Source organism: Dipodomys spectabilis, unplaced genomic scaffold, assembly GCF_019054845.1.
Source record: "Dipodomys spectabilis isolate Male_0828 unplaced genomic scaffold, ASM1905484v1 ptg000069l, whole genome shotgun sequence".
In the NCBI taxonomy this organism is placed as follows: Eukaryota; Metazoa; Chordata; class Mammalia; order Rodentia; family Heteromyidae; genus Dipodomys; species Dipodomys spectabilis.
The window spans coordinates 5,856,462-5,869,549 of record NW_024870746.1 but is presented as its reverse complement, the minus strand read 5'-3'; the positions used below and the strand labels follow the sequence as shown (position 1 = coordinate 5,869,549).

Below are 13,088 nucleotides of genomic sequence, written 5' to 3'. Positions count from 1 at the left end.
AATAAGCCTTAAAAGGTCTTACTTTCCTCATCTCCTCCAGGTGTCCATGACACTTCAGAGGCAAAAAGTATATGGAATAAGATAGGGGAACAGAGAAGGCAACAACCTAATACTCAAATGGCAATAAAAAGGAGGCAGGGCAAGAAAGAATACCTCTGTGATCTCCTGAGGAAGGCAGTCTGCACAGCCTTGGAGGACCTTGATGATCTTCTGGTGGTGTGAAGGGTTCTCTGCGAAGCAAATCTCCAGCTGACGAAGGAATTTGCGACTCTTCTCAAAAGCCTGCTGCTCCTCAAACTACCAGAGTAGAAGAAGGGCAAGAGGGGAGTTACTAACTAGCTAGTTCAGGACTTGAGAACGCTTAAGAACTAAGAACATGGGCTACAGAAATGGAGTATAAAGTGGTTCTATTTTAAACCCAAGCATCCATCTACACTAGGCTCCTGAGAACTAACTACTAACCTAAGAAATTAAGATGTGAATGAAAGATATACATATTTCAAGTTGCTTACTATTTTATAGATGGAGAAATCAGGCACTCAAACTTATGTAGTACTCCAGAGTTTACAAAAAATGTTCACACATACACACATCTAATCCTCATAACAAAGTCGAAGGAGAAGATGAGCATTATATACATAATCACCATATTGTCATTAAACTGGCATTAAAACTATCAAGATTATCTTATTATTCTCTTTATTCCTATTTTATCAATCATGAAGTCCAAAACTACTGGATTACGTCTCATATTTCAACATTTCAAACATTACCTTACCCTAGTGGCCTTCCCAGAACATCGAGTATCAAAGTGAAGATACCATTCCCCCACCCATCTTACTTCCAAGACTACAGTCCCTTTCTTTAGTTTTCAATAGGACATTATCACTATAAACCATAACATACCATATATTTTATTGTTTATTTTTATAATCTACGTATTTATATACACATATACACACATGTTCATATAATTTATGATTATGGATTATTCATCTCCTTTCTCTATTATTGAAGGCAGGAATCTTAGTCTTTTTTAAATGCTATAATACTAGCTCTAACAGCTTTGCCTGGCACAATACTTAATGAAAGAATGCCTGCTTTAGCTGGTGCCGGTGGCTCATGCCTATAATCCTAGCTAGCTACTCAAGAGACTGAGACCTGAGGATCAAAGTTTCAAGCTAGCCTGGGCAGGAAAATCAGTGAAACTCTTATGTTCAATTAACTATCAAAAAAGCCAGAAGTGAAGCCAGATGCCAGTGGCTCACATCTGCAATCCTACCTACTCAGAAGGCTGAGAGCTGAGGATTGCAGTTTGAAGTCAGCCTGGACAGGAAAGTCCTTGAGATTCTTATCTCCAATAAACTACTCATAAAAGGCCAGAAGTAGAGTTCTGGCTTAAGTGGCAGAGTGCTAGCATTGAGAAAAAAAAAAGTTCAGACTGGGAAGGTGGCTCAGTGGTAGAGTGCATCCATAAGGTCCTGGGTTCGATTCCTCAGCACCACCTAAACAAAAAAGCCAGAAGTGGTGCTGTGGCTCAAGTGGCAGAGTGCTAGCCTTGAGCTAAAGAGCTAAGGGACAGTGCCAAGGCTCAGAGTTCAAGCCCCACGAATGACCAAAAAAAAAAAGAAGAAAAGGAAAAAACAGCTCAGGGACAGCACTCAGGCCCTGAATTTTAAGCCGCAGGATGACACTGACATTTAAAAAAAAAAAAAAAAAAAAAGCTACAAGTGGAGATCTCGGGGATGGCATTCAGGCCCTGAGTCCAACCCCTAAAACCAGTGCACAAGCACATGCATACTCAAACACACAGACAGACACACACATACACACCTTATTCACTATGTAAAATTAAATGAGAGAATGGGGTTAGGGAGGAACATTAGAAGACAAAGCTCTTGCTCTGACCCAGGAATTTTGTGTGATCTTTTTGTCCATCTACTTACTAATCCACAGGCCAGAGCTTGCTCAGGTAACAAGAAAGCAGCAAAATCCTTCAAAAGCTGAGGCCACTCTTGGAGCAGAATTTGCAAGCTTTTGTAGAGATCCACAGCAGTCTGCCTCTGAGTGTTTGACTCAAATTCATAGATGACCTGAAGGAAGTCTTCGTATTTGCCAGGAATATGCTGTAGGGCTTCTCGTACCTACACAGGAAGACTTCCAATCACCAAGGGAGACAGGAGAATTGCAAAGAGCTCCAAGAGTTAAACTTCAGAGGCTCTCCCCTGACAGATCTTCACATGTGAGCAATGTAGAGTTCCTTTGCTGGCAGGGACAATTAACAACCTTCATTTTCCAGAGACTACGGAACTGCCAACAGACAAGGTAATGCTTTTCTCTAGGTCACGGCCCTAAGCTCTCCTTCCTGATTTCAACCCCATAATAAAACAAGTAAGTTTGGTAAATGGACTTTAGATTGTGTCCCCCATAATAAAATAAGTAAGTTTGGTAAATGGACTTTAGATTGTGTCATCTGAAGATACATAATACATAATTTGTAATGGTAGTAAAATATTAGGAACAAGAAAAAGCTATAATTATCCCTGCTACTACTTCACTTTGATGAGGGAGGACAACAAACCGGTACATTGCCAAGAGGGGAGGTAGCTACCAGAACACCACTGAGATCTGCTCTCTGGCCTGAGTACTACTTGTCATTTTTCTTGAGCCAAGAGCTTAAACAGCTTTTTATCAGCCCAGACAATCTTCCACTGATGAGAAATATATCATCTGTACCCCTATCTTTGAGCAAAAGAGAGAGGAGAACAATCAGCCCAGGTATGACTGAACTCTGTCTTCTCACGGCTCTCACAGCCGTGGTATTCCAGAAGCTTAGGTAGAAATAAAGCATGTTGTACAGCCTAAAAAAAATACATTGGGATGGGGGTGGGGAGGAGCAGTACTAGGAATGGAACCCAGGGCCTTGAACTTGGAAGGGAAGCGCTCTACCACTGAGCTATACAGCTATAACCCCACCCCACCGACCCAGACTTTATTTTTAAAACATCTCTTGAGGATAGGAGGTCACTGGAGGAAAGGAAGGGGTGACTTTGTGCAAAAAACATCTACTCATTACCTGATTTATGAAATGGTAAACCCTCTGTACAACACCTTAATAATAACAATAAAATTATATTAACTACAGCAACATCTCCCGGGAAGAAGTAGGCACATTCATAGAAACAGACAGAAACAGAAGCATCATTTGCCTACCCTGGTCAGATAAGCCTGGGCAAAGGCCAAGTCCTTCTGCTCCCTGAGAGGATCCCGCTCCAGAATGTCTTCATCATAGAGCAACAGCAGCTTGGAGGTGTCTTTGCTGGCCCGAGCACGACTTCCCCGCTTACTGCGAACTCGATGACTGTTGCGGCCCTTTCCAGCAGCTTTGATGCTCCCGCCTTTGGAGTACATTGAGAAAAGATTGTTTCTCAGTCCCTGCAGCCATGCCATTTACCACATGCACTCCCACATCCAATCCTAGTAAACATCACAGAGCAACTCAAAAGTAGCTGGGAAAGTGGTAGTATAGACAGTCTGCTCCATCAAGTCAGCTCTACGCATAACTGGTATGACAAGGAGATAAAAGTAATGTATTTTAAGAAAGTATAAAGAGCATGGCCTTATGTTGGGGTCTCAAGCAATTATACCTTGTGGTCTGGATTTTTCTTTTTTGGTTTTTGGGCAACTGGAAGAACTTGTCTTTTTTCTTTTTCTTTTGTTGGTCATGGGGCTTGAGGGCAGGGCCTGAGCACTGTCTCTGAGCTCTTTACCTCAAGGCAAGCACTCTACCACTTGAGCCACAGCCACGTTTTGTTTTCTCAGTGGATTATTGGAGATAAGAGTCTCACAAACTTTTCTGCCCAGGCTGGCTTTGAACCATGATCCTCAGATCGAAGCTTCCTGAATAGCTAGGATTACAGGCGTGAGCCACCAGCACCCCACTTGGAACTTTTCTTAATTTTTTTTGGGGGTGGTGGTGGTGTGGGGAAGGCCAGTCTTGTGGCTTGAACTCGGGGCCTGGGTACTATCCCTGAGCCTCTTTGTGCTCAAGGGTAGCGCTCTACCAGTTGAGCCACAGCACTTTTGGCTTTTTCTGAGTAGTTTTTGGGAGATAAGCGTCATATGGACTTTGCTGTGCACCATGTCAATGTTTGGAGAAAGAAAAGCTGCAGAGGAGATCCACAGGACTTCTCTGAAATCATTCACTCTACACAATGACCTCTAGATAAGGTGGCTAAATGAGCCCTCTGCGCAGGTTTACCGTACTCACCTGGTGGGGTTCTGCTGGTCTCTACTTCTGGAGTAGTCTTGGGTGAGGCTAAGGTAGAAGGGGGCTTCTCCACAGCATCACCTACTGCTTCATCAGTCATTTCATCCTCTTTCTGATGGTTTTCCATTCCTTCTACTTCCTCTTCCTCCTCTTCTTCTGGCTCAGAATTCTCCTCTTGGGAGTTCTCCTCCTCAGACTCACCTTCCTGACTCATGCGCCTTTCAGATGCCAGCCAAGTTAGTTTCTCCATTGTTTCCTGAAAACTCCCAAAAAGTACTTGTAAGGAATTCTAGTGGTTCACAAAATGCTGAATCAGGAGGATCTAAGGTAAAACACTGTAGGCTCACAACTGAGTTATAGAATTCAATGGATAGTGAGGGCTGGATATAGGTAGCAGAAAGTAGGAAGAATATACTTTTTGAAGGGTCCCCTACATCTTTGTTGTTGTTGTTGTTTTTGTAGGTTGTGGGGCTTGAACTCTGGGCCTGAGCACTGTCCCTCAGCTCTTCAGCTCAAGGCTAGCACTCTACCACTTGAGCCACAGAGCCACTTCCAGTTTTCTGAGTGGTTTATTGGAGATTAAGAATCTCAGGGACTTTCCTGCCTGGCTGGCTTTGAACCGTAATCCTCAGATCTCAGCCTCCTGAGTAGCTAGGATTACAGGCGTGAGCCACCGGTGCCCCGCCCCCTACATCTTAGTTTTCCTTTGCTATGACCCATACTTAGGCCATACTTAGGATAATTTTTTTTCTTCCTCCCTCTTCTTTTTTTTTTTCCTTTTTTTTTTTTTCGGTTGTGTGGCCTGAACTCTGGGCCTGGGTCCTGTCCCTCAACTCTTCAACTCAAGGCAAGCGCTCTACCACTTGAGCCACAGTGCCACTTCTGGCTTTTTTCTGCTTATGTGGTGCTGAGGAATTGAATCTAGGGCATGCATGCGAGGCAAGCACTCTACCACTAAGCCACCTTCCCAGCCCCTCTTCCTCTTCTTTTTTCCTCCCTTTTCTCCCTGCTTTCCATCGCTCCTTCCTTCCAATAGCGATAAAGACTAAACCAAAGGCTGGTTTTTTTTATTTGCCGGTCCTGGGGCTTGAACTCTGGGTCTGGGCACTGTCCCTGAGCTTCTTTAGCTCAAGGTGAATACTCTACCATTTGAGCCTCAATGCCACTTCTGGCTTTTTCTGAGTAGTTCATTGGAATAAGGGTCTCACAGACTTGCCTACCCAGGCTGAATTCAAACTCTGATCCTCAGATCTCTGCCTCCTAAGTAGTTAGGACTACAGGTGTGAGCCACCTGCACCCACCTTTGCTGGTTATTTTGAAGGAGTCTTGTGGATCTCCCTGCCAAAACTGCCTTGGATCACAATCCTCTGAATCTCAGCCTCCTGAGCAGCTAGGATTATTGGCATGAGCTACCAGTGCTCAGCATTATGAGCTATTTTAACATACTTAAAGTGTTTATAAGTGGGGGAGGGGGGAAGGGGAGTGACAATGGTTGCTCATGCATTTAATCTGTTACTCAGGAGGATCTGAGAATCAAGGTTGAAAGCCAGCCCAGGCAGAAAAATCTAAGATACTCTTTTTGTTGTTGTTTAATTTTTTATTATGAAAATATCATACTGAGGAGTTACAATTACATGGGCAAGATAATGAGTACATTTCTTATCAAGCATTGTTGCTTCCTCCTTTGTTTCTCCTTCCCATCCCTTCCCATATCCCAACCCCCCACCCATATCTCCCCCACTCCCCTGCCAAAGTTGTAAAGTTCATTTTTTGACATAACGACTTGTACATCTCATTGTTGCAATGGGTCCACCTGTATCCCTATTTAAACGAATTTTTTTTTCCCTTCCCTCTAACATACCCTTATATCCAATTAATCAAGAAAAAGAAATGTAGGTATGGCTCAAGTGGCCCTCAGTCCAAGCCCCAGTACGGCCACAAAAAAATAAAAATAAAATGTGCTTGGGCAACTCAACTTAATGTTAAAATGAGTTTTATTCCAAGTAAAATTTTCTTTTTCTCTTTCATTTCACTTCAATCTCAAAATTATATAATGCAATCAAAAATAAAATAGAGAAAGTAGCACTGTAGCTCAAGTGGTAGAGCACTCGCCTTGAGCTGAAGAGCTGAGGGACAGCACCCAAGCCCAGAGTTCAAGCCCCATGACCAACAAAAAATAAAATAACAAATAAAAAATAAAGGGTTGGGATATAGCTCAGTGGCAAAGCGCTTGCCTAGCAAGTGCAACGTCCTGGGTTCGATCCCCAGTACCAAAAAAGAAAAGACAAAAAAATACAGTTAAAAAAAAAATAAAAATAAAATAGAAAAGATGAGGGAGACCAATGGAAGGGATGATACTGATCAATATGCATTGTACTCATCACCTGACTTCTGGAAATGAAACCGCTTTGTACAACTATTTAATTTTTTTTTTAAGTATACTAGAGGGAGAATAATGAAAAAGAAGTAACCAGATCAAAATGCATTGTAATTATAAACTGACCTGTCAAATTGAAATCTTTTGTACAACTACTTAAAAGACAATTTTAAAAAATTATGCCAGGCATTGGTGGCTTACATCTGTAATCCTAGCTATTCAAAAGGCTGAGATCTGAGTATTGTGGTTCAAAGCCAACCCTGAAAGGAGAGCCTATGTGACTCTTATCTCCAATTAACTACTTTTAAAAAACTAGAAGTGGGGGCTGGGAAGGTGGCCTAGTGGTAGAATGCTTGCTTAGTATGCATGAAGCTATGGATTTGATTCCTCAGTACCATATAAACAGAAAAGGCCAGAAGTGGCGCTGTGGCCAAGTGCCTTGAGCAAATGAAGCTCAGGGAAAGTGTTCTGGCCCTGAGTTCAAGCCCCAGGACTGGCAAAAAAAAACAACAACAACAACAAAAAAAAAAAACTAGAAGTGAGGCTATGGCTCAAGTGGTAGAATACTAGCCCTGAACACAAAAGCCCAGGGGCAGTGCCCAAGCCCTGAGTTCAAGTCCCAGGACTGGTACCAAAAGAAAAAGAGAAAAAATTGAAACAATTTTAAAGTGAAATGGAAATCACTTTAAGACTATCTAGAGCAGAATAACAAGCAGGTATATAAACTCAACATATTACTGAGATACCCCGCAAAGTAACTTTGAGATTACTCCCCAGCTCTTACCTGGAGTTCAGGAACAGAAAGCACAGACTCCTCAGAAGCTGATGACATTTCATCTTCCTCATCTTGGGTAAGGTCATCAAAGTCCTCCTCTTCCTCTTCCTCTGGCCCATCCTTCTCTCCTCCAGTTTCTGGCACCACTGGGATCCCCAATGACTGACCATCAACACTGGATGTATCTTCAGACTTCCTTGGGGGACTATTAAGCACTATTTCCGGGTCTATGGATGATGGAACATTCTTAGGTGTCCTTTTGCTCACATCTCCCCCTGGATTTTCATCAGGAGGCTCTTGAGAAGCTGAAGGGGATGAAGCTGCCTGGCTGCACTCTTCCTTCTGCAGGATCATCTGCTTCTTTACATCTCTAGCACTGCTCAGCTCCTCCCTTAGGGAATCAGTGCTCAATTCAATAGAGTGTTCATTTTTTATTTCATCACAAATTTCCTGTTCAGGGAAGCCACTGGAGATCTCCTCCACAGGGTCCTCAGGTTCTAGCTTGACTATTTCCTCTAAATCCCCGTGGGAGGAACATAGGGATTCCTGGAAGCCTTGAGGCAATGTCTCCAGAGTCTGCCTCCCCTCCTCTGTTTTCACTATAGCCCAACCACAGGCACTCTTCTCTGACAACCCTTCCTGAATTTCAGATTTCACAACTGTCACTCCACAGGCAGGTCTCTCTGACAACCCTTCCTGGCATTCTCTATCTGCTGGGGGAGGCCCTGGGCTGTGTTCCTCTTTGGGGAAGACAGTGGCACACAGAGGAGTTAGTTCCTGGGGTTCTAATTTGGGCTCAAGGCTTTGAGAGGCATTCTTTCCTTCAACCAAAGGACAAGCAATGTCTGAGTTCACCTGGGTCTTATCTTTGAGGGTAGATGGTATTGGGAGATTCACAGAATTTCCAGAAACAATTAAGGGTGAGATGGAGGAAGCAACAAGGGGTTGGTTTAATGGACAGGGAAAAGGAGCAGGGTTGACCAGGAGAGTGGTAATGGGAATGGTCTGGGGGTTGGGGGCCACAGCTGCATTGACAGGCTGGATCATGTTACAGCCACTGCCAAGACTCACAACCTTCACAGTGGCAGCAGGGACAGTGAAGATAACAGGAGTGGGGTGCATGAGTGGGGCAGGTTTCACACAGGGAGAAGCCTTTGCCCCTTTCCTTCTTGAGGGTTTCCGCCTTACACATGGTTTTCGAAATTTAGATGGGGCTAGAGAAGGCAGCATCATCTTGGGCACAGGTGCAGAGGGGAGTAGGGTGTGAGACTCAGGAAAAGGGATGCTGGTCCTAGCCTCAGCAGGCACAGCAGGCAGTGCTGTAGTAGACTCAAAATTGTCCTTTCCCTGGGGATCACCCAAGGAAGGGAAACCTGGAACTGTCTGTAAAACAGTAGCTGGCTGGATCAGATGAGGAATCTGGACCACCATTTTGCTTGGAGGGACTTCAGATTGAGTTGGCCATGCTGCTATTTTCCCCGGGTTGAAACTAGGCAGGACAGAGGGGCTAGGTTGAATAAGGAGGGGTTTCAGGACTGATGAACGCTTCTGTCTCCAAGCCTTCCTGGAGAAACGCTTGGAAACAGGCTTCAGTTTCAGTACTACATCCTTGGGTAACAGCAGTGGGTATCGAGTTTCATTCCCCAACTCTGGTCTGGCTTTTTCTTGGTCTTTCTTTTCATTGACCTCAGTGGTTCTAGTTACATTTCCTTCCTCTGTAGCACCATTAGTTATGTTCTTCATTTCTTCCTGGATCGATGGTAGACTGGCCTATTGAGAATACAGAAGAGCTCATCAACATTCTTTAACGTAAGAATTTAGGGGAAGCCAGGCATCAGTGGCTCACACCTATAATCCTACCTACTCAGGATGTTGAGATCCAGAGGATTATTGTTCAAAATCAGCCCAGGCAGAGATTCAATCTCCAAAATGGCCAGTTAAAAAGAAAGGGTAGCTGAGCACCAGTGGCTCATGCCTGTAATCCTAGCTACCCCTGAGGCTGAGCTCTGAGGATCTCAGTTCAAAGACAATCTCAGGGAAGGGAAGTCTGTGAGATTCTTATCTCCAATTAATTCCCAGAAAACCAGAAGTCAAACTGTGGCTCAAGTGGTAGAGTGCTTGCCTTGAGCTAAAGAGCTCAGAGACAGCACCCAGGCCCAGAGTTCAAGCAAAGAAAGAAAAGAAAAGAAAAAAAAAGAAAAGAAAAGAAAGAAAGAAAGAAAGAGAGGGGGAGGGAGGGAGGGAGAGAGGGAGGGAAAGAGAAAGAAAGAAAGAAGAAAGAAAGAAGAGAGAGAAAGAAAGAAGAAAGAAAGAGAGAGAAAGAAAAAGAAAGAAAGAAAGAAAGAAAGAAAGAAAGAAAGAAAGAAAGAAAGAAAGAAAGAGAGAGGAAGGAAGGAAGGAAGAAAGGAAGGGAAGGGAGGGAGGAAGGAAAGAAAGAAAGAAAGAAGGAAAGAAAGAAAGAAAAAAAAGGTGGTAGGGCACCAATGAATGGCTCATGCCTATAATTCTAGCTACTGGGAAGGCTAAGCTCTGAAGATTAAAATTTGAGGCCAGCCTAGGCAGGAAAATCTGTGAGACTCTTACCTTCAATTAATCACCAAAAGCTAGAAGTGAAGCTGTAACGTAAGTGGTAGAATGCTAGCCTTGAGCAAAAAAAATCAAGGACGGCATCCAAGCCCTAAGCTCAAGCCCCAGGACCATTATATACACACAAAAAAAGGAAAAGTATGGCTCAAGGGGCATGAGCAAGTAATTCAAACTCCTGAGCTCAAACACCAGTATCTACCTCCAAAAAAGAAAAAAAGGAGAAAGTATAGGACTTTCTAGATTTTTAAGGACCTTTTCAGACAGTCTCAAGTTGTCTTTCCAAAAAGGGTCTTTCTACATATCAAATATATAAACTCTTCTTTGAGTTTTAGAAATTATCATTTTATCATTATTTTGAGAAGACTGTAATTACCTAGGAGAAAAGCAGAAGAGTAAAGGAAGAAGGGTATATGAGGGAAATAAGTCTCAGTTCAACAACTAAAATATTAGAAGCTTAAAGTAGCCCTTGAGAGCTGGAAGGTTGCTTAGTGGTAGAGTATTTGCCTAGCATGCAAGAAGCCCTGGGTTCGACTCCTTAGTACCATATAAACAGAAAAGCCAGGAGTGCTGTGGCTCAAGTGGTAGAGTGCTAGCCTTGAGCAAAAGAAGCTCAGGGACAGTGCCTAGGCCCTGAGGTCAAGCCCCAGGACTGAGGGAAAAAAGAAAAAAGAAGAAAAAAAAAAAGGTAACCTTGATATTTCTGCCAGAAATTGTGGTTACTTTAGGCCTCCAATAGACTTTTAGGAGAAAGGCAGTACCTTTAACCAGAAAGGGAGTCGGTGTTCTTCTCTCTCTACAGGTGGCTTCCACTGATGTGGCTGGATCTCTTCACAACACCTTACCAGGATTGGCAGCTGTTTAGTCTTCTTATAAAACTGAGCATGAATGAATGGGGGAGAACAATGCAAGGGGTGATGGTGACACTGATCAAGAAGCATTGTACTCATAACCTGACTTACGGAATTGAAACCTTTTTGTACAACTATTTAATAATAATTTTTTAAACAGCATTAAGAAATAAAGCATTAGTTATATTCCTTCCAAAAATATGCAATATTTTTGTTAATCTATAATTTATAAAGATTTTATAATTACTTAGAATCTCCTAACTGGCAGTCTCCATACAGATTGGGAAAAAGGAAAACATTTAGGTCACAGAGAAAAAGGAAGCAGTTGGTAAGAATAACTTTGTGTAGGATTTGCCCTTGGTCCACAGCTGCAGATACTGACTTAACCTTCCTCTTGGACACCTGAAAACTACTTTCACACAAGTAATGGTGTAAACATCATAGAAAGGAAAAAAAAAAAAAGATTCAATTTTTGGAACCAATGAGAGAGGAAAACATGAAGATTTAGCTAGAGTTTTGCCTAGCATGCATGAGGACTGGTACCTGATCCCCAGCAATGAAGAATGGATAGATGAATGGATAGATGGATGGATGGATAAATAAGGGAGTATTGGCTTAAACCATAGATAATAAACACCTATTCTTTCAGAATATGTTGAATGTGTACTAAGCACAGAGATATAAAGTTGAGCATAAAGCCGGGCGCTGGTGGCTCACGCCTGTAATCCTAGCTACTCAGGAGGCTGAGATCTGAGGATCACGGTTCAAAGCCAGCCCGGGCAGGAGAGACTGTGAGACTCCTATCTCCAATAAACCACCAGAAAACCAGAAGTGGCGCTGTAGCTCAAGTGGTAGAGCGCTCGCCTTGAGCTGAAGAGCTGAGGGACAGTGCCCAGGCCCAGAGTTCAAGCCCCACGACCGACAAAAAAAAAAAAAAAAAAGTTGAGCATAAAGACAAGAGAAGCAATTCCTAATTTCAAGCAATTCCTACTTCCAACTAGTGGGAAAGAGGCAAATAGACCAATAATGATACTCTATATAAGAAGAATTACATACAGCTGGGCACTGGTGACTCGCAATTGTAATCCTAGCTACTCAGGAGGCTGAGATCTGAGGATTGTAGTTCAAAGGCAGCTCAGCAGGAAAGTCCGTGAGACTCTCCAATTAACCACTAGAAAGCTGAAATGGAGTTGTGGCTTAAGGTGGTGGCACACTAGCCTTGAGCAGAAAAAGCCCAGGAACAGCACTCATGCCCTGGTTCAAGTCCCATACCCAACAAGAAAAGAAAATATACATACAACAATGTGCTTTAAAACTGATATACATCTTAAACCTGAACAAAAATATTTTGTGGGATAAGATGCAACAAAATCCTAATGACACAATTTTTTTTTTAAGCTGGGCAACAGTAACTCACACCTGTAATCCTAGCTACCCAGGAAGCTGAGAACTGAGCATCAAGGTTCAAAGCCAGCCTAGGCAAGAAAGTCTGTGAGACTTTTATCTCCATTAACTACCACAAAGCTGGAAGTGGAACTGTGACTCAAGTAGCAGAGGGCTAGCCTTGAGCAAAAAATGCCCAGGGACAGTACCCAGGCCCTGAGTTCAAAATCTAGGACCCTGGTTGGGAATGTGGCTCAGTGGTAGAATGCTTGCCTAGCATGCATGAAGCTCTGGGTTTGATTTGTCAGTACCACACAAACAGAAAAGGCAGGAAGTGGTACTATGGCTCAAGTGGTAGAGTACTAGCCTTGAGCACATAGAGGCTCAGGGACAGTGCCCAGACCCTGAGTTCAAGCCCCAGGACTGACAAAAAAAGAAATACATCAATGAATAAATAAGATAAATAAGAAGAAAGATGGGATAGATCTGGGTCCCTGAAGGTTAATTTTTTTTAAAAGGGGAGGGAGGGACTTAAATGTTCAGCATCAATGGTTGAAGTTTCATAAAATTAGGCCTAAATCTAAAACATCAAGCGTCAATTACAGGGATGGTATACTTAGATGTTGTAGGAAACCCACCAACCCAAAGAAAACTTGCTTAGTATGAGAGAAAAAAACTTTTTCATAACAAGCCTCATAGGACTATTTGTCTCTTTAAAATATACCTGTACAGGGCTGGGAAGGTGGCTCAGTGGTAGAGCGCTTGCCTTGCATGCATGAGGCCCTGGGTTCAATTCCTCAGCACCATATAAGCAAAAAGAAAAAAGCCGGAAGTGGTGCTGTGGCTCAA

General features: G+C 43.0%; 1 protein-coding gene across 6 annotated transcripts in view; it reads right to left on the bottom strand.

Annotated features, from left to right (window-relative positions):
- The window catches only part of LOC122109273 (GON-4-like protein), an 83,577-nt gene that overhangs the window by 7,422 nt on the left and 63,067 nt on the right, over positions 1–13,088 (bottom strand). For all 6 annotated transcript variants that reach the window (XM_042681517.1, XM_042681518.1, XM_042681519.1 and 3 more), the window contains 6 exons: positions 10,767–10,883; positions 7,432–9,192; positions 4,271–4,526; positions 3,214–3,398; positions 1,947–2,144; positions 154–297 (listed from right to left, as the gene is read on the bottom strand). In XM_042681517.1, the coding sequence (XP_042537451.1) occupies positions 154–297; positions 1,947–2,144; positions 3,214–3,398; positions 4,271–4,526; positions 7,432–9,192; positions 10,767–10,883 (2,661 nt within the window). The remainder of the gene's footprint in view (positions 1–153; positions 298–1,946; positions 2,145–3,213; positions 3,399–4,270; positions 4,527–7,431; positions 9,193–10,766; positions 10,884–13,088) is intronic.